This window comes from Lithobates pipiens, unplaced genomic scaffold, assembly GCF_037356315.1.
Source record: "Lithobates pipiens isolate NorthernLeopardFrog02 unplaced genomic scaffold, aLitPip1_a1.2 Scaffold_27, whole genome shotgun sequence".
Taxonomy (NCBI): Eukaryota; Metazoa; Chordata; class Amphibia; order Anura; family Ranidae; genus Lithobates; species Lithobates pipiens.
This window is the reverse complement of record NW_027507788.1, coordinates 47,740,578-47,762,569: the sequence shown is the minus strand read 5'-3', so window position 1 is coordinate 47,762,569 and position 21,992 is coordinate 47,740,578. Positions and strand designations below refer to the sequence as shown.

Here is a 21,992-nt window from a genome sequence, read left to right as displayed (position 1 = left end):
CTCTTGTTTTAAAGTAGTTCTAAAGACCTAAATTATATATATAAAAAAAAAATAACAAACACGTTATACTTGGTTTTTGCTCAGAGCAGCCTGGTCCTCTTCTTTTCGGGTTCCCTGCCGGAGGTACAGGCCCTTCCCCCCTGCCAAGTGCCCCCAATAGCAAGCCGAATTCCATGGGGGCACTCAAATAGGCTCACTCCCGAGTCATGCTCCTGTGAATGGACATTGTCCATTCACACACGGAGCGTGGATTGACCCTGCCCCCCGCTCTCTCCTCACTGGCTGTGATTGACAGCAGTAGGAGCCAATGGCTCTTGGTGCTGTGTAAGCCAATTAGGAGACCGAGACCCGGGAGAGCCACTGCTCTCAGGCACATCGCTGGATCAAGATGGGGCTCATGATTACCTGAGTCCCATCTCTATCCAGCAATGTGCATGAAAGCAGTGGGGGGGAGGGGCTGGGGAGGAGCTGTGCCCATAAGGTATTTTACCTTAATGCATAGACTGCATTAATGTAAAATCCTTATGCCTTTACAAACACTTTAGGCTCATTTTTCTTCTTCAGTATGACCTGTACAGTTTACGCAATACACTATTAAAACTATAGATGCACATCGATACTGTGCTCCACTTTTATTCCTTCTCGGATTCGCATTTACTCATGGCTTATTGCCTGCCTTTCAAGGAAGCATCAACATGCCTCTTTCAAATCTTGGTCCAACATTCTTTCAAATGATAATGCTATGGAGAAAATTCCATAAAGCATGCAAACCAATTGTGTGCGAGGTGTGGTGGGAGACTCAATTTAAAATCATACGCAGGCTTACATTCCATTCTGTATTGACAAAGAGAATCCTTCACAATCGTGGTGTTGCCTCCATCGTCCTACTCTATACCATGGCCCTGGATGTGTGAATTTATCTCTTCATACCAGGAGCAAGTTCTCTCCTAAATTTCTAGTTACCTCTATTCACTCATATAAAGATCCAATTTTGTATCTCTTTGGCTATTATGGCCACTCCGCCCATGCCACATCATCGATATCCCAGAGGCTTTCTCAATGGACCCATATTTGCTTGCTTATAGCCAAAGTGTGCTTCTTAAAGCATGGACCTCACCTAGAGCACATCACATCTCAGAAGTCAGAAAATAATTTAAGTCACTACTCTACCTAGTGAAACTTGATCATATATTACAAAATTTTGGGTCCACCAAGCGTTTCTTTACTAGATGGAAATGAGTTATGGAGCACTCCTTTTCTACTGTGGAACTCTCTATCCTCATGCAATCATTTTGATATACTAAATGGTATTTGAAAGCTGACAAGGCTAATACACTAAATAAACGAAAGATCAAAGAGTCTAGTCTCGCTTCCTCCTTGGATTCCACTACATAACCACACTTTTACTGTTATATTCTACAGGCATTTCTCTTAAGATGTAATGTCAATCCATTTCTGCTGTATAAGTTTGTTTGTACCTGTATTGCAGTATTATACGTGAAGAATATCCATGCTTCAGCTCCTCCATTTTTTAATAGACCTCACGCTCCTTCAGCTTCTTTTACTTTTACATTTTTATTAGAATTTTTATAAAGCTTAAAAACCCAACTCCAGATTCCAGGATCAAACTGATGGGGATCAGGGATGAGGCATGTCCCTTGGACACAGCCCATCCCCGAACAGGGTAAAGAGCCAATGAAATTTACCTTTACCATGTGACCGGCTGTGTCCAATCACAGCCAGTCACAAATGTAAACAAACTCCAGTAATCCACTGTGAGAGGGTTCTCCTCCTCAGACACCGATCCAGTGTGAGGATCACGGGAACAGTGAGTTAACGGTTAACCATTTATAGTACTGTGCCCTGATTGCCCCAGTAATAAAGAGTACCTGTCTGCAGCCCATCAGAGTACCTTTCTGCAGCCCATCAGAGTCTGCAGCCCCTTCAGAGCATCAGAGTACCTGTCTCCAGCCCATCAGCGTACCTGTCTGCAGCCCATCAGAGTCTGCAGCCCCTTCAGAGCATCAGAGTACCTGTCTGCAGCCCATCAGAGCATCAGAGTACCTGTCTCCAGCCCATCAGAGTACCTGTCTGCAGCCCATCCGAGTACCTGTAGCGCAGCCCATCAGTACCTGCCAGTTGTTCATTCTGTCAGTACCTATCAGTTGTGCAGCCCCCATCAGTACCTGTCAGTTGTGCAGCCTATCCATACCTGTTGGAAATGCAGCCCATTATCACCTGTCGTGCAGCCCATCACTACCTGTTGGTCATGCAGTTCATCACTACCTGTCGTGCAGCCCATTACTACCTATTGGTTGTGCAGTGTTATAGGTAGTCAGTTAATTAGATGTTTAACCACTTCAGCCCCGGACCAATAAACAGCCTAAGGATTTTCAATTTACAATTTCGCACTGCACTGCTTTAACTGGTAATTGCGCGGTCATGCAATGCTGTACCCAAACGAAATGTGCGTCCTTTTCTTCCCACAAATAGAGCTTTCTTTTGATGGTATTTGATTGCCTCTGCGATTTTTATTTTTTGCGATATAAATGGAAAAAGACCGAAAATTTTGAGAAAAAATGATATTTTCTACTTTTTGTTATAAGAAAAATTGAATAAACTAAATTTTAGTCAAACATTTAGGGCAAAATTTATTCAGCCACATGTCTTTAGTAAAAAATAAGCGTATATTTATTGGTTTGCGCAAAAGTTATAGCGTCTACAAACTAGAGTACATTTTCTGGAATTTACACAGCTTTTAATTTACGACTGCCTATCTCATTTCTTGAGGTGCTAAAATGGCAGGGCAGTACAACCCCCCCCCCCCCCCCCCAAATGACCCCATTTTTGAAAGTAGACACCCCAAGGAAGTTGTGGAGAGGCATGTTGAGCCCATTGAATATTTTTTTTTGTCCCAAGTGATTGAATAAGTTTACAAAAAGTTGTCACTAAATTATATATTGCTCACACATGCCATAGTTATATGTGGAATTGCACCCCAAAATATATTCTGCTGCTTCTCCTGAGTAGGGGGATACCACATATGTGGGACTTTTTGGGAGTCTAGCCACGTACGGTACCCCGAAAACCAATCACTGCCTTCAGGATTTCTAAGGGTGCAAATTTTTGATTTCACTCCTCACTACCTATCACAGTTTCGAACGCCATAAAATGCCAAAATAACACAAAACCCCCCCAAATGACCCCATTTTGGAAAGTAGACACCCCAAGGAAGTTGTGGAGAGGCATGTTGAGCCCATTGAATATTTTTTTTTTGTCCCAAGTGATTGAATAATGACACAAAAAGTTGTCACTAAATGATATATTGCTCACACATGCCATAGTTATATGTGGAATTGCACCCCAAAATATATTCTGCTGCTTCTCCTAAGTACGAGGATACCACATATGTGGGACTTTTTGGGAGTCTAGCTGCGCACGACACCCAGAAAACCAATCACTGCCTTCAGGGTTTCTAAGGGTGCAAATTTTTGATTTCACTCCTCACTACCTATCACAGTTTTGAAGGCCATAAAATGCCAAAATAACACAACCCCCCCCAAATGACCCCATTTTGGAAAGTAGACACCCCAAGCTATTTACTGAGAGGCATGTTGAGTCCATGAAATATTTTATATTTTGCCACAAGTTGCAGGAATTTTACAATTTTTTTTTTTTTTGCACAAAGTTGTCACTAAATGATATATTGCTCACACATGCTATGGGCATAAGTCAAATTACACCCCAAAATAAATTCTGCTGCTTCTCCCGAGTACGGGGATACCACATGTGGGGGACTTTTTGGGAGCCTAGCCACGTACGGGACCCCGAAAACCAAGCACTGCCTTCCGGATTTAAATATAAAATGCTACCAAAAAAACTGTTAGCGATCGCAGGGATCAGGCCTGACTCTGCGATCGCTGCAGTTATGTGTTTAGTGTTTTGTAAGTGACAGTGATCGATCGATACTGCACTTGGGTGGGCTGGGCAGAGGGGCAAAACGCAGGTGCTAGCAGGTATCTGGGCTGATCCCGCTAACAATGCGTTTTTTTGGAACCCTAAACTGCTGGGGATGCTAGTATAGATCTGATCAGATCAGATATTGATCTGTTCAGATTCTATACCACTACGGGAGGTTTATGCTTTGCGTGTGGGTGTTAGCAGTACTGGCACTAACCTAGCGCTGCCTGGGGCAATGCAGACCCTGACCCTAAAACCTAATTGATATCACCCGCCAGGTGATCAGGGGGTTAACCCTTTATTGGGTAATAAATGGTGGGTGCCCTGATGCTATAAAAAGCAAACTAACCAGAGTCACCCGTAACACTTATACGGTGATCACAGGTGAAAGGGTTAACTAGGGGCAATCAGGGGGTTCAAATTTTTATTAGGTAGTATATGGGGGTCCCTGGCGCTATATAAAAACCTGACGGGGAACCTAAATAACTAACTGGCTAACCAGCGTCACCAGTGACACTTATACTGTGATCGCTGGTGAAAGGGTTAACTAGGGGCAATCAGGGGGTTAAAACCATTATTGGGTAGTATATGGGGGTACCTAACGCTATAAAAATGCTATAAAAATCTGGCGGTGAACCTAAAAAAATAACTAGCTACCTAACGACACTAGTGACACTAATGCAGCGATCAGAAAAATTATCGCTTAGTGACACTGGCAAAAGGGGGTGAAAGGGTTAACTAGGGGCAATCAGGGGGTTAAAACCATTATTGGGTAGTATATCGGGGTACCTAGCGCTATAAAAACCTGGCGGTGAACCTAAAAAAGAAACTAGCTACCTAGCGACACTAGCGACACTAATGCAGCGATCAGAAAAATGATCACTTAGTGGCACTGGCAAAAGGGGATGAAAGGGTTAACTAGGGGCAATCAGGGGGTTAAAACCATTATTGGGTAGTATATCGGGGTACCTAGCGATATAAAAACCTGGCGGTGAACCTAAAAAAATAACTAGCTATCTAGCGACACTAGCGACACTAATGCAGCGATCAGAAAAATGATCGCTTAGTGACACTGGCAAAAGGGGGTGAAAGGGTTAACTCTAGGGGCAATCAGGGGGTTAAACCTTTATTGGGGGGTGGTAGAGGGCTACCCTGGACCTAACACTAACTGCCCTGACAGTTTTTACTGTTACAACTGACACTGAATGCAGTGATCAGTAAATAAATGATCACTGCAATCAGTGACACTGTGACTGGGGGGGGGGCGGGGGGGGTCGGGGGGCGATCGGGGGGCGATCGGGGGGGTGATCGGGGGGGTTTGTGTGCCTGTGTGTGCCTACATGTCAGTGTAGTGTTGGTGCACACTTACTTTGTCTTCTCCTCGTAGTCCGGTCAAAAAGACCGCCCCGAGGATAATGACATCACTTCCACCCTGCCTGTGTATACAATACACAGTGGGAGGAAGCTTCTCATTCGCCAGGAGCGATCGAGAGGGGGTGGCCAGAAACCAACGGCCATCCCCTCATCTCGGATCGCTCCTGAAGTGAAGCGGACCACCGTATCCAGCGGGAGGGGGTCCGATCGGACCCCCCACCCACTGGAAGGCAGGCATGTACATGTATGTGCTTGTGCCTGCCGGTGCCATTGTAATGACCTTAAGCGGTCCTTAAGTGGTTAACTTATGCTCCTAGAATGCCTGAAAGTGCTACTTGGATGTTGGGCCTCTCTATGTGGCCAGGCTGTGTAAACATCTCTCACACATGTGGTATCGCCATGCTCAGGAGGAGTAGCAGAATGTATTTTGGGGTGTAATTCTTGGTATGTACATGCTATGTGTTAGAAATATCTGATAAATTGACAACTTTACATTTTCATACATTTTCAATACATTTTAATTTTCTATCCAAGTTTTCCAAAAATTTGTGGAAACAAAATTACATGTTCAAAAGACTCATAATGCCTCATAGACTATACGTTGGGGTGTTTGCTTTCCAAAATAGGACCATTTTGTGGGTAATTCCACTGCCCAGATAGCAAGCAATTTAGCTGCAAGTTTGACTTGCTAAGCTATTGCTAGACTTGCTAGGCTTCACACGTTTGTTGCACAATTGCAGCAAGTTTTTAATGTGAAACCGTAGGGGGGGGATGATTCTAAAAAGTGGAAGTTCCATTTTTGGCTGGAACTCCGCATTAATATGATTAATACAATTCAATTTTTCATGTAGACACACAAAAAAACAAACCCATAAATTCCAACAATGATATAGTAATCCTGTGTGCTGAAAATCAATAAATACATTTTCATTTATATCTCTAATGTCCACTTTTCTGCACCGTCACTCATAGCAAAGTAAAAAAAAAAAAAATTGACAGTGTTTTACAATTTAAAAGCACATTTCTTTAAAATCCTTACACATAACCACTCACATTATCCACTGTACATTATTCCTCAGTGCACTCATGTAAACAGTAATGAATGAAGGCTCCTATAGGCCAGTCACGTGACTCGCCGCTGCTGCTGTACAGCTTCTGCAGGAAGGGCCGAGATCTTCCTCTGATATCAGCCAGGGAGGTCACCTGGCCGCTCAGCCCCTCCTGCAGTACCCCTGGAAATCACGTGACTTGCCTGAAGATCACGCTAATTCGGTTCTTACAAGCCTCGTGTTTATAAAAGATTCATACAGTGTGCGCTATGGCAGGCTATAATAGAGGGGCTGGCAGTGACCATATATACAATTTTATTTGTACAAATAGCAGCGGGGATGGGAGAGCAGAGACAGAGACACAGACACAGAGCTGACAGGCAGGGAAGAGGGGGTGAGGGGGAGAGAGGAGATTTTCATGGTCAGCGCAGAGCGGGGGATACATAAAGTGGCAGGTTCAGCCACGTTTTTTTTAAAGTTTAGAGAGGGGCAGATAGATTACACAGCAGAAGCATTGTGCTGTGAACTCTGCGTTAAGGGAACAGGATACCTATTTTTTGTTTTTTGTTGTTGGGGGGGGGGGGGTTAACAAACACTTTAAAGCAGAATTAAACCCAAATGCAATCAGTTATTCTATTTTTATTTACCAATTCTTAGCTGTGATGGCTGCATTATATTTCTTTTTTTAGGCTCTCCTCTTTTATTTTCATCTCATGATCTAGACGGAAAGTCTGTTTTTCAAAAGCAAAAGCTCTCTTGCAAATTTATCAGTTACAGGGATGAGACAAACTATTTAACACAAGGGTGCTTTATTTATTTATGTAAAACTCTTATCCTAAGGTCCCTTTCAGACTGAGTGGAATCCGTCAGTGGAGAAATCAGTGGAGCGGATGAAAGGTCTGAGTCAGTTCCACTATGCAGAGTGGATATGGACACCGCCCCCTGTTCTCTATGGGGTGGTCAGATGGAAATGGGCTGCCTGTCCATTTCCATCTGACTGCCGTTCGATCCACCAGATGGATGAGGAACATATCCCCATCTGTCTGTTTTTAGGGGACCAGATCGGATTCAGGTGGGTGGCAGCGGATGCATGTCCACTGACATCTGCCACTCTATATAGAATAATGGGTATCTGAGTGTGTCCATCTGAAAATCCGACAAGCAGACCCGTTGGTGTGAAGGGGGCCTAAAAGGAAAAAAAAAAGTTAGCTGTAACTGCTTATAAAGTGTGAGCTGGAGTTTAGCTTCAATTTGTCAGTGTATAGAAATCTGTAAGTACATCTAACACTCCCCTCTCCCCAGATTAACACTGCTGCTGCCCAAATGTGACTGCTGTGCTCATTCTTCTAGAGCTGTGTCTCACTAATACAGAAGGTGTGTTACTGGCTAGATCACCAGGCAAAAACAAAGGAAACAATCTAGAAAAAAACAAATGCAGCCACCACATCTAATGATTGGTAAGCTGCAATATATTACATTTTTGGTTTGTATGAATCACATAACAGTGTGAGCAAGCTACTGATTGTCAGGCTATATTTAATAGTGAATAGCAGTGCAGAAATGTCTACATTTAAATTTTACAGATCTATTACTTAAATATAGGGGTCCCCTTGGTAAACCCATTATCGTAAATCTTTAGAGCCCCCAAGTTGTGACCCTTTGTACTAAGTACCAGAAGTATCCTGTTAACCACTTCACGCGAAATCACGTACCTGTATGTCATTTTGTTGAAGTGGTTGTACTGGGGTGATGCCTGGAGCCAGAGGCATCACCACAGTACAGTTTTTTGCAGCTGTTGGCTTTCAAGTGATAACAACCGATGCAGCAAATGAGCAGCTTGTTCCTTATTACAAGCAGCAGGAGGGGATGTCCCTCCCCTCCCCTCGCTCAGCCCGGGTCTCCTGGGAGACCCGAGCAACCAGTTGGCACGTCTACCAGTTGGCCGGAGTAACGAACAAAGCCGGTGCCAATGTAGTAACCCGGAAGCGACATCACAAGATCACTTCTGGTTTACTCAGCAGCCAAGGGCTCTGATTTAAAAAAATCCAAGGTATTCAAAAGAGCAGATTTTGTCAGAGGAGGGGTTTGGGGTCTTTTAGACCCCAGGTCCTTCCATAAAGAGTACCTGTTACTGCCTATTACTGCCACAAGGGACACATTTCTTGTGACAGCAATAAAAGTGATCAGAATTTTTTTTTAAAGGAAAAGTGTAAAAATAATAAAAAAAAAACAAATCAATAATAAAAAAAATTAAAGCGCCACCCCCCCCCTCCATCTCCGCATGCTTGTGCACCAAAAAAATGCATACGAAAGTCGTGACTGCAAATGTAAACAGTGTTCAATCACTGAGTGAAAGCAATAATTCTAGCAAAAGATCTCATCTGTAGCTCTAAACTGGTAACCGTTAAAACATTTTAAATGTCGCCTATGGAGATTTTTAAGTACCTTAGTTTATTGCCATTCCACAAATATACATATACATAACATAATATGTTAGGTATTTATTTACTTGGTGTAACATCGTCTTTCACAATATGCAAAAAAAATGGGCTTTACTATTTCATTTTTTTTTATTTGGTGAAGTGTATTTTTTCCCAAAAAATTGCATTTGAAAGACCGCTGCACATATACCGTGTGACATAAACTATTGCAACATCCACCATGTTATTTTCTAAGGTCTTTGCTAAATATTTTCTAGCAAAAAATGCTGATTTTTAACTTGTAAACAACAAGTGTCACAAATAGGCTTGATCTTGAAGTGGTTAAATGGGAAATTTTGGGGATTTCATTATTTAGTGTGTGTGTGTACTGAGTAAATAGTCATTTCCAAGACATCATTCTTCTGTAACAGCAGAGGGTAATGGCATAGCCACCAAAGAACTCAAACTGCTGCAATAGTATTGTGTTATTTGTCTTCTACCACAGTGTATTCTTTATTAATTAATTTTTCATTTTGGATAGTGTAAACCCTGTGAGATTTTTTTGTCATCTGTCTCCCCTTGGGGGAATCCCCCTTCACTTCCTGTCCCAAAGTCACAACAAGAAGTGAGGGGAAATCTTTCTAAAGTAAATCCACGGTTGTCTTCCAGGGTCACCAGTGTAACTATTAGAAGATTTCCCCCCTATAATGCCCCGTACACACGGTCGGACATTCCGACGACAAAATCCGTCAGATTTTTTCCTACAGATTATGGCCGAAACTTGTCTTGCATACACACCGTCGCACAAAGTTATCGGAAAATCCAGGACAAGGTGTCGTACAAAACGTATAACGGGACTACAAAGAGGCCAATAGCTTTCTTCTCTAAATTTATTCTGCGCATGTGTGGCACTTTGTGCGTCGGAATTCTCTACACACGATCGTAAAAAGTCTGATCAGATTTTGTTGTCGCAAAATTTTAGATCCAGCTCTCAAACTTTTTTCCGTTGGAAATTCCGACAGGGAAAAGTCCGATAGAGCCCACACATGATCGGATTTTCCGACGACATAATCCAATCTGACTTTTTCCGTCGGAATGTCCCACCGCGTGTACAGGGCATTACTGTTCTGGGGATAACCCAAAATTCTGCATTGTCTTTTGCTTTCACTAACGATAAAAGTAAACATGACAAATCTCTAACTGATGGGGGCAGAGGCAGCAATAAAAACCTGATCGGTGTTCCAAGCCCTCTCTACTCTATGGGAAATTAAAAATATATTTTGCCTTTAGTTATACTAAAACATTTGTGCGAAAAAGCCACACTAAGTAGAAATCTCTTCTGTGCAATGCCAGCCTTATTTACCATAAGGATGTGCAATTTACATCTTTGATATTGCCTTGCTCATTGTGTGTAAATGTATTTGCTATCGATATAACTATTTTTTTTTTTCTGTTACATATTTTGAGGCAGCCTTTAGCTCTTTGGCTTTGTGAATACACAAACCAAGTTAAAGCAATGGAATTAGAGGTATCCTAATCCATGAAATACCTACATGTTTGTGATGACAAATCTGTATGTGTAAGTGTAAAACCTTCAGAGCTTTATGAATGAGATGAAAAAGGATGCTTGTCCAAACGTCTGTTGTATTGTTGTAGAAAACCCCTGCTTTAGCTTTCATCAGCCCTCGTACTTTGCCATATGGTAAACACTCTGCTTTTAAAGCAACTCTTTTATTACAGAGGATTTTTTTCCTTTATGGACAGCTGCTGCTCTTCAGAAAACCCCTGATGGGCAAATTTCATTCAAATTTTAACCTCTGAATTTGTCTGCTGCATGTGGCAGGAACTTTCTGTTTACAGTATGCAAAAACGGCATAATTCGTCATCTCCTGTGTTTCCTAATCATAAATAAGTGTACTTTTTTGATGTTACCGCTTCTTGTTGTTTGCATTTTTCATTGTTTGTGACTTACTAATTTTAAAACAACACTGGGTTATAATATTTATGTGTATGTTCATAATTAACGGTAATAATGGATGAACAAATTGATTTGCTTAAGGCTGAGTTCACACTGATGCGGCTGCAGGTCCCAGCAGGGGTCCGGTGCATCCCTGAATTCGCACCTAAAACTGAGCCAAATTCAAGCACAATGTTCTCCAGGCACACATTCAAGAAAACCGGCTGTTCGGTGTTGCTGGGTGCTGTAATGACCATAGGCTGGGTAACCGTGGATAATCAAAGTGAAGAAAGGTCATCAGCACACCAAGGATTCCTATAAAAGGTCCAAAGCTTTATTTCATGGTCACATGATAAATATACAGCAATGTTTCAGAGCCACGCAGGGCCCCTTCATCAGGCTAGTGACTTGTCGGATTCCTTGAAAGGGTCCAAAGGTTGATTCTGTGGTCACATGATAAATATACAGCAATGTTTCAGAGCCACGCAGGACCCCTTCGTCAGGCAAGTGACTTGTCTGACAAAGGGGCCCTGCATGGCTCCGATATGTTGCTGTATATTTATAATGTGACCACTGAATAAAGCTTTGGACCCTTTCGAGGTATTTTTGGTGTGCTGATGACATTTCATCACTTTGAAACTGAGCCAAAGACGCACAGGACCCTTTTCCAATGTGAACCACGGCCCCCCGAAGCTGTGTGACCTGGCTCCATGGAGAGCCCATAAATGTGGACCCGGCCTAAGCCCTTGTACACACGGTCGGACATTTCGACAACCAAATCCGTCGGATTTTGTCAGTCGGATCTTGTCCGAAACTGTTGCATACACACGGTCGGACAAAGTTGTCGAAAAATCAGATCTTTCAGAACATGATGACGTAATTTCGTTACAATGGGACTACGTTCAGGCTAGTAGCCAATAGCTTTGATGTAGGAATTTGATCTGAGCATGCGTGGCACTTTGTCCGATCGAAATTCTCTACACATGATCGGAGTTTGTCGGAAAATATTTCCAGTAAGTTTGAAAATTTGGTCCGACAGATATTCCGATGGAAACAGTCCGATGCATACCACACACAGTCGGATTATCCGACAACACGGTCCGATAGGACACATTCCGATGGATTCTCCGACCGTGTGTACAAGGGCTTAGTCATAACTCGTGGTCAATCTAACCAGTTGTTTGCTGCAATTTGTGCCATTGTAGAAGGGTATATTCACTGATCAGCCATAACATTAGGATCACTGACAGGTAAAGTGAATAACATTAATGATCTCATTTCAAACAGCATCTGAAAGTTAGTGGGATATATTAGACAGCAAGAAAGCATGTTCTCCATGAAGTTGATGTGATGAAAGAAAAAAAATGAAAGTCGATGCTTAGTTATCAAGATAGCCCCGCAAAAATCATAAGCTGAATTCTCAGCCTCACATAGATCCAAATTTGAAAGTGCAGATGTTAACCAGGATTTACAGATCTGCCTGCTTATGCATGAACTGCAACATATTGAGCAAATATGTGAACCTGAAGCTAACTTACTCTCAGCAGTGAGAGGACAGTGGCATGACCCAGGCACATTGCTGGTGTAGTGATTTGTGCAGTGTAAGAATTAATTTGGTTGGGAAATAGTGGAGTGTGGGGACCTTTCATTATGGTGTAGTACACTACATAAGTTGGTGAAAGAATATAGGCTCTACTTGATTAATGGACAGCAGCATCATCTTAGCCAGATGAGCATTTAAGTAGGCCATGGGATGTATATACTATAAGTTTACTTTTGACTTACACTTAGCTTATTCATCTTCTCATCCTGTTGATTACAATGGGGTGAGATAAAGTTTAGAAAGCTTTCTTTAGATACATCTTGGCACCATTTGAGCTATCTACCAATAATGGATGACATCTGGTTGTGCATAAAAAAACCTAGATACCAACTGATCTTCATAAACAAAGATCTTGCATGTTTGTGGTGGGGAATGGCAGCACTTGGGGAAAATAATTATTAGCCAGGAAAAGAACTTTTGGAATATTAACCTTCCCTTAAGTAGCCCCAGCCACAACCACATTTATGAAGGTGCACACAACATACTAATATTTCCTGATATGACTGTTCTCTCATATCTGCATGCAGGAGCTATTTCCCAAACTATAAAGAAAGGGATATGTACTTAAATGCTTAAGATTTTTATTTTGTTGACATTTAAAACTAGTTTACACATATCTATCAACTATTTATACATTTTGATATTAGAAAAAATGCCAAGCCAGAAAAATGTACTTTCGTTTTCTTCTATTTTAGTGAAACCAGCTGTATACATGATTGATAGAGATTATCATTTGGCCTAGTTTCAATTTTGAAAACATGTGGGTTTAGTGGAAACAGACCATGTAACTTTTGCTATTCTCATAATAAATACTATACTCATAATAAAGGTGTCATCTATTCATTAATATTAGGTTTGCAATTTACACATACAGTTTTCTACATTCACATACAGTACATGTGTTTGCACTGCAGTCTTTCAAAGTCTTTTCACATTCTTATAGGAATACATAATTCAATTCTATTAATATTTACTAGGTCAATAATTGTATGACACATACTACAATATGAAACTTGTGCGGAATTTTAATAAAATGATTAGCATAACTAGGTAGAAGTAATCAGAGGAAGCAGTAGATGGGTGGTGTACTAGTACCTCCAGCCATTAACACCACAGCCTGGCCCAGCTTCGGGCGAAGACCACAATCATGGCATAGCAGCTATGTCATGTTGCAGGTGAACTGCCAATATATTGTATTCCTCCATTATAGCCACTTACACACGTCCTTACCTTGAGTTTTCATTTTAAGTGCATCCACTCCTTTTTTAACTTAAAATAAAGTTCAACAGAATAACACCAGGTCAGAACAACCGTGTCCTTCCTTTATTTTAACCACTTAAAGATGTGCCCCCCTTCATGACCAGGCCAATACTAGTGATGACGGCTATCAGCAACTTATAGCAGGTCTGTGATATTGTGGCAGATGATCTGACACTTTTGACACTTTGTGGGAACCACTGACATTAATACAATGATCAGTGCTAAAACGAAACACTCCAGCTGTACTAATGACACTTGCTGAGAAGGGGCTAAACATTCAGGGTGATCAAAGGGTTAAATGTGTGGCTAACCAGTGTTTATGTGTGTACTATGTTGTGCTTTTACTAAGGGATGTGTTCGTTTTTTAATAGTTAGTAAGGTTGAATAAAGACACCAGTCCATCAATTGTCCTTGTACATTGCACACTCACATCGGTCCCTACCCTCAAGGAGCCCACAATCCAAAGTCCCCATTCATATACCAGGGCCAATTTACCTACCTGCATGTCTTTGGATTGTAGGAGAAAACCGGAGTACCTGGAGGAAACCCACACAGGCACAGGGAGAACATGCAAACTCCAGGCACGTAGTGTCATGGTTGGGATTCAAACCAGTGACCCTTCTTACTGCTAGGTGAGAGTGCTAACCACTACACCACTGTGCCGCCCAATTTATTTCTTGGGTTTCCCTTTGTAGGGGAACACACCCCTGCTGACAGAACAGAGCTTTGTCTTGTTTTTCATATACAGAGCTCTGTCCTGTCTTCCTCCTCTCTGATTAGCTGGTGCCGGCGGTCAACCATTGACCACTGATCAGCTTGTACTGTGACTAAACACAGCACAAATGGCGCACCCCCTACTCAAAAGTGCCGGATCACGTAATGTACTAGGTACGTGATCCAGCGCAGGAGAGCTACTCTGCCACCATATAGTCAAGTCAAAAGGTTTTTGTTTAGAGTGAGGACCAGTTTAGAACTATACCCTGGATTTCTCTTCATTCTCAATCTTGAAATTAAGTGGTGGAAGAGTGGAGAAAAGTGGCCATAACAGTATATTTAACTACTTGCAGGCCGCTAACTGTACATTTACTGGTAGTGGGCAGCTCGGCCAGGCACAAAAGCAATGCCAAAAACCACAAAAAGCCTTTCACCATGATGGTGTTTGACTCACATTGCTACTGTCTCCCTGAATTGACCATAACAAACCAAAAAACTGTGTATGACATAAATATGAGCTCAAATTATAAATGTTAATATTAATAAAACAATCAATAAATAATGTGTACTACTGAATGGGTAGCCTGACACGCAACTACTACATACTAGAAGGAGTGCTGCTGTAATCAGGGAGAGGGAACTCCACCTGTGAAGACGAAAAGCAAGGGAAGGGAGAAAACAGTGCAGACCTCTGCTATAGGAAAAGGATCAAAGGGATTTATTGAATAAAACATATTTTACAAAATAAAATGTTACAAAATAAAATGTGAAATGCTGCATATAGTCCACGAGAAAGTGGCCACTCAACGCACAACACAGTCACAAGGAAAGGATGGATGAGCAGCCACAGTGTCCAGATCACTGTGTGGCCAGCTGACAGGTGAAGAGCTGGGCTGGATTCCAGAAATCTCTGCTGCTCCTGCTCGGTTCGCGTAATCCCAAGGACTTTTAGTGCACAATGGTCTCCTTTAAAAGTGGGGCCACAGGATGCATTTCGTGGACTCCTCTTCTTCAGCTCTGCCAGGCACGGCAACATACTGGTATGTTGCCAGCCACTTCCTGGTGTTCGGGTAGACATGTGTGTGCTTCCCGTGCTGACCTGTGTTATAATTGGACACAGCATGAGTTTGTCAGTAGATTACAGCCAATGATTTTGGCTGTATACCTGCTGATCGGCTATGGTCAATCACAGCAGAGAATTGTGTTTACAAACACACAGAACACAGAATACCAAACACAGAATAGCAACCTGGCTGTTTCTTCTCCCTAAAATCAATTCTGATTTCAGGGAGAAAGGACAGGCAGATCCTGTGAGTAAAAGTAGGACACAAGTAGGACACATATTCTTGTTAGTAACACAGTTATTCCCTTGATTGCCCTTCTGGCCATCCATTAGTGTCATTAGTACCGTTTACAGTATTATCACTGATCACTGTATTAGTGTCACTAGCGAAGTCAGTTAGTGTCTCTCCCAACCAGTCAGTTAGCACCAGATTTTCTGCCACACTATCACTGTCACAGATCACTGCCATTACTAGAATAGTGTTTATAGCTGCATAAATTCCAGTATATATACCATCGCTTGTAGACACAATACTTTTCACACAAACCAATTAATATAAATTTATTGGGATTTTTTTTTACCAAATGCATGTAGCAGAATAAATTTTGGCCTACATTTATGAAGAAATTTGAAGTAAATTATTGAAGTCAACACATTTATTAAGCACTGGTAGCCTGCAATACGTTGAATAGCTCACTTCAAATTAACCTATGACTTTACCTTGCATGGGCAAAGAACAGGCTAATTTTATTGGAGAAACAGTATTTTCTCATTTATTTTCATGCTCGTAAGGTTAAAAGATATCTTTGTGATGTCTAATATTTCAAAGTTGAGTTGATGCATTGCATCATTTTATAAATATGATCTACTGCTGACTGAAGTTTAAACCATGTCTTGCATTTACAGGGCAGTACCAATGTTTCCCAGACTCCATTCGTCCAAATGTCAGGTAAATATTTTATTCAAGTTATAATAAATTAAAACATGTCTAGCCTTTGGCAAAATAAAAAGAACATTTAAATGTTTTATTTAACTTTATTTCTATGGCTACAGTGAAGAATTTATAAACAGGTACACATTTACCCTTTCAAACATTTTCTTCAGTTTTATTTTTTGTATATGAAATTTTAAACATGAAATTCAGGCAGATTTTAAAGAAGCATAAATTATTGTAGGTTTAAATGTATTAAAAGTAAGTCTATGTATTTTAAATGCAAGGAATACACATACCTGAATTTGTTTCTATATCTTCTATAATTTTTGCACAACAGACTGGAAGAAGAGAGGTATAACTAGGAGCTAGTTAGGATCTTATGCTGCACACATATGTAGACAGTAAACATGCTGAAAGGAGAAGAGATCCAAGTTGGTAATTCTTCTTCACTGTCCAATTAGTAGACTTGGGGTATGCTCTCTACCTAGTTATGGAAGCAAAGGATGTGGCTGTGCTGCTGACAGAGGTTCCCAGATCACAAAACTGGCTGCACAGAGATATTAGGCAAATGCAACAGTCATATTAAATGTATTTGGCTGCCTGTCTGACATTTAGGCAAAAAAAAACACACAAAAAACACAAAAAAAATAAAAAATAGTTGGGGTTTTATTTTTCTTCTCTCACTATTGTTCTCTCTCTATTGCCCGCTCTATTGTTCACTCTCTATTGTTCTATATCTATTGTTCTTTCTACTGATACTGCATTTTGGAACTGTAATGTTGTATTTTTACTATGTTTTATTGTATTTGATTTTATACTTATTGTCTTACTGTTATACAGTAATGTTACTTTATTTTATTGTTAACTATTATTTGCTTAGCAGGTACAAAATTCAGCTGCAGCACGGGTTTCAACAGCATTTGCTCCCATGATACGTAAAGCCGTGACTCCACCAGCACAGTTAAAAAAAAGAGCATAGATGCCGAAGCATGGGGGTAGGAGTGGAGGAGCGATTTGCTCCTAACATTAGGGACGGGTGCCCCCATGCTTCGGCATATCTTTTTTTGGCAGATTGCGTTAAAAAAATCAAGTTGTTTTATTGAGTTAATGTTTTATCACTACCATTGTTTTCTTTTCAGGTATGCCATTCAGCTGCAGCATTGATTTTTTTATCTTGACAGCAACAGCGTTTGCTCTCACGAAATGAAAATCAGCGATTCAGTGCTGTAGGAGGTGATTTCACCACGACAGTTTTAGAAAATGGTACATGTATGCCCATCATTAGAAGTGGGTGGATGAAGGGCGGTATTATAATGGTGGGCATACCCTCCAATCAATCTCTTTTTTCATTCATCCCACAGGCTGCCTGAAAAAAAAGAACATTACACTATATGCCCAACAAGCATCAGCAACGTGCTGGTATGTTGCTGGAATTTGAGTGGTTATACCAAAATGATGCCAGAATGATGCCTGCAGGTTTAGGTATCATCTTGGTATCATTCTTTTCAACCAGCAGTTGACTTTCATTTAAAAGCAATCCTACTGGCTAATTAGCCTATAGACTGCTTTTATAAGCAGTGGGAGGGAACACCCCCCACTGTCTTTAATGGTTTTCTCTGGCTCTCCTGTCCCAACAGGGAATCCAAGAATACAGCCAGTGGTTCTGACAGCTGACCATAAAGGGAGACCAGAATGGCTCCAATCATCTATATGACCTAAGAAACCGTAAGCTTTGAGCATTTCATGACTTGGTTTCGCCGGATATAAACAGCGCCATGGGTAAATTGGGAAAAAAATTTATCACACCGATCTTGGTGTGGTCAGATTCTTTGAGGGCAGAGGAGAGATCTAGGGTCTAATAAACCCCAATTTCAAAAAAGAGTACCTGTCACAACCTATTGCTATCATAGGGGATATTTACATTCCCTGAAATAACAATACAAATGATAAATAACACAAATAAAAGGAACACTTTAAAAATAAAATAAAAAAATGCAAAATAAATAATAATAAAAATAAAAAAATAAAAAAGCACCCCTGTCCCCCCATGCTCAAGTGCAAAGTTGAATACAAGTGTCTGTCTGGTATCATATGTAAACAGAAATTGCACCATGCATGTGAGGTATCACCACAAAGGTCAGATCGAGGGCAGTAATTTTACCAGTAGACCTCCTCTGGAAATCTAAAGTAGTAAAGGATTTTAAAGGCCTTTAAACATTTATGTAGTTTGTTGCTGCTGCTGCATGTTTGTGTGCAATTTTAAAGTATGTCGTGTTTGGTATCCATGTACTCGGCATAAGATCATCTTTTTTATTTCATCAAACATTTGTGCAATATAGTGTGTTTATGTGCATTAAAATAAAAAAGTGTTTTTTTTTTTTTCCAAAAGAATTGCATTTGAAAAATTACTGCACAAATACTGTGAAAAAAAAATGAAACACTCACAATTTTAATCTGTAGGGGCCTTTGCTTTAAAAAATATATATTATATATTTATTATATATATTTATTATATTATATTATATATATTATATGTTATTATATTATTTATTATATAATTATATATATATATATATATATATATATATAATGTTTGGTGGTTCAAAGTAGTCTTCTAGCAAAAAAAAATAATAATTTCATGTAAACAAAAAGTGTCAGAATGGGCTTTGTCTTCAAGTGGTTAGAAGAGTGGGTGATGTGTGACATAAGCTTTTAATGTTGTGCATAAAATACCAGGACAAGTCAACACCCCCCCCCCCAATACCCCTTTTTGGAAAGTGGACACCCCAATCTATTTGTTGATAGGCATGTTGAGTCCATGGAATATTTTATTTCTGCCACAAGTTTCTGGAAAATTACAGATGTCACTAAATTATATATTGCTCAAACATGCCATGGACATATGTGGAATTACACCCCAAAATACATTCTACTGCTTCTCCTGAGTATGGGGATACCACATGTGTGATACTTTTTTGGAGCCTAGCCGTGTACAGGACCCCAAAAACCAAGCATCGCCTTCAGGCTTTCTAAGGGAGTAAAATGGTGATTTCACTTCCTCACTACCTATCAAAGTTTTGGTGGCCATGAAATGTCAATATAGCACCTCCCCAAATTACCCTATTTTGGAAAGTAGACACCCCAAGGTATTTTTTAAGAGACATGATGAGTATTTTGCAGCTCTCATTTGTTTTTCAAAATGAAGAAAGAAAAGAAAAAAGTATTTTTTTCTTTTTTCATTTGTTAAAACTCTGTGATAAATAGCGAGAGCCGCAAAATACTCAACATGCCTCTCAGCAAATAGCTTGGGGTGTCTACTTTCCAAAATGAGCACATTTGGGGGGGGGGGGTTGTGCTATCTGGGCATTTCATGGCCTCCAAAACTGTGATAGGCAGTGAGGATTGAAGTCAAAAATTTACACCCTTAGAAAGCCTGAAGGTGGTGATTGGTTTTTGGGGTCCTGTATGCAGTTAGACTGCTAAAAAGTCCCACACTATAGTATCCTCATACTCAGGTTAAGCAGCAGAATGTATTTCAGGGTGTAATTCCACATATAACCATTCCATGTTTGAACAATATATCATTTAGTGACAATTTTGTGTAAAAATAAGTAAATAATATTCCTGAAACTTGTGGCAAAATATAAAATATTCCATGGACTCAACATGCCTCTCAGCAAGTAGCTTGAAGTGTCTTCTTTTCAAAATGGGGTCATTCGGGGAGGTTTGTGTTACCTTGGCATTTTATAGCATTCAGAACTGTGACAGGTAGTGAGGAGTAGAATCAAAAATTGACACCCTTAGAAATCTTGAAGGCGGTGCTTGGTTTTTCGGGGTCCTGTACACAGCTAGTCTCCCAAAATGTCTTACACATGGGGTATCCCTATACTCAAAAAAAGCAGCATAATGTGTTTTGGGGTGTAATTCCACACATACTGTTACCATGGTATGTGTGAGCAATATATCATTTAGTGACAACTTTGTGTAATTTTTTTTTTTTTTTTCAAGTGCTGTTTTCAAACACTTGTGACAAAAAGAGATATTCAATGGCCTCAACCTGCCTCTCAGCAATTTCCTTGGGGTGTCTTTTTTCCAAAATGGGTTCATGGGGGGGGGGTTGTACTGTCCTGACATTTTAGCCATTTTAGACATTTTACATATACACTTATTGGCATTTTTCTTTACCAAAGACATGTGGCTGAATACATTTTGGCCTAAATGTATGACTAAAATTTAGTTTATTGGATTTTTTTATAACAAAAAGTAGAAAATATAATTTTTTTTCAAAATTTTCTGTCTTTTTCCATTTATATCACAAAAAAAATCATAGAGGCAATAAAATACCTTTAAAAGAAAGCTCTATTTGTGGGAGGATGCAATTTATTTTTGGGTACAGCATTGAATGACCATACAATTACCAGTTAAAGCAGCGCAGTGCCAAATTGTAAAAAGTGCTCTGGTCATTGAGCAGCCAAATCTTCTAGGGCTGAAGTGGTTAAAGCAAATATACTTTGCACATTTATACTATTTACAATGACTTATTAAAAATGCCCACTTTTTTTATGTTTTTTCTGTGTCTGACCAGATATGAAAACATTAAAGTAATATAATGAAGCCACAAAATTAAACCTTCTCTACTAAACTGAATAGAGGTAGTTTAAATAGAGCACATGGAAAAATGGATTTTAAAGGCACCAATTGTAGAAGAAATAAAGTTGATTTTATCAAACATATATTACATAAAAGACATTTAAAATACTGCCAATTGCAGTGAACGACTAGTCCTCTCCAATATGGATCAAACATATCAAGAACATGTCATATAAGGCATGTGTATCTATACTAGATAATGACATAATAACAATAGCTCTACATGTTTCACAAAAAATGCTTCTTCAGGAGCTAGGGTAAATTCTAAGAGATGAAAAAGAGGCAGTCAGTAATAAACATAATATCATACATCAATGGTAAAAGATGTCTCAAAGGAATACATATATATATTCTGTCTAGGTTGCTTGCCTGTCATTTATTACTCTGTTGCTCCAAACAACTCCTATTCATTACCATTCGTTGAAATTTTGTTATTTATACTTTATATCAAGGTACGACTAGCTATTATTAATAACTTTTTACATTTTTAAATACACCATCACGGGTCATGTGATGTATTTTGTGTTTTGGCCATCTCTATTATCTATGATCACATTCGCTACAATATCCATTGTTTGTTAGGCCATGCACCGACTACCTATACATGGTGTCTTTACTCTGCTACACTTCTTTACTGTTTCTATCGGGCACATCCCCATGTGTTACCAAGTGCACCACCCACTTGTCACGTTCTTGGTCCTTTCTGACTGATGCCATGGGGTTCTCTGTTCCTTTGAGACATATTTTACCATTGATGTATGTTATTATGTTTATTACTGACTGCCTCTCTTTCTTCTCTTAGAATTTACCCAGCTCCTGAAGAAGCGTTTTTCGCGAAACATATACAGCTATTGTTTTATGTCATTATCTAGTATAAATCCACATGCCTTAAATAACATGTTCTTGATATGTTTGATCCATATTGGAGAAGTCTAGTTGTTCACTGTAATTGGAAGTATTTTAAATGTCTTTTATGTAATATATGTTTAATAAAATCTACTTCATTTT

The 21,992-nt window shown here is 40.0% G+C and overlaps 1 protein-coding gene across 1 annotated transcript in view; it reads left to right on the top strand.

Annotated features, from left to right (window-relative positions):
• Positions 1-21,992, top strand: part of POU2AF2 (POU class 2 homeobox associating factor 2) — a 178,105-nt gene that overhangs the window by 119,382 nt on the left and 36,731 nt on the right. The window contains exon 3 of the mRNA XM_077456946.1: positions 16,307-16,349. Within this exon, the coding sequence (XP_077313072.1) occupies positions 16,307-16,349 (43 nt within the window). The remainder of the gene's footprint in view (positions 1-16,306; positions 16,350-21,992) is intronic.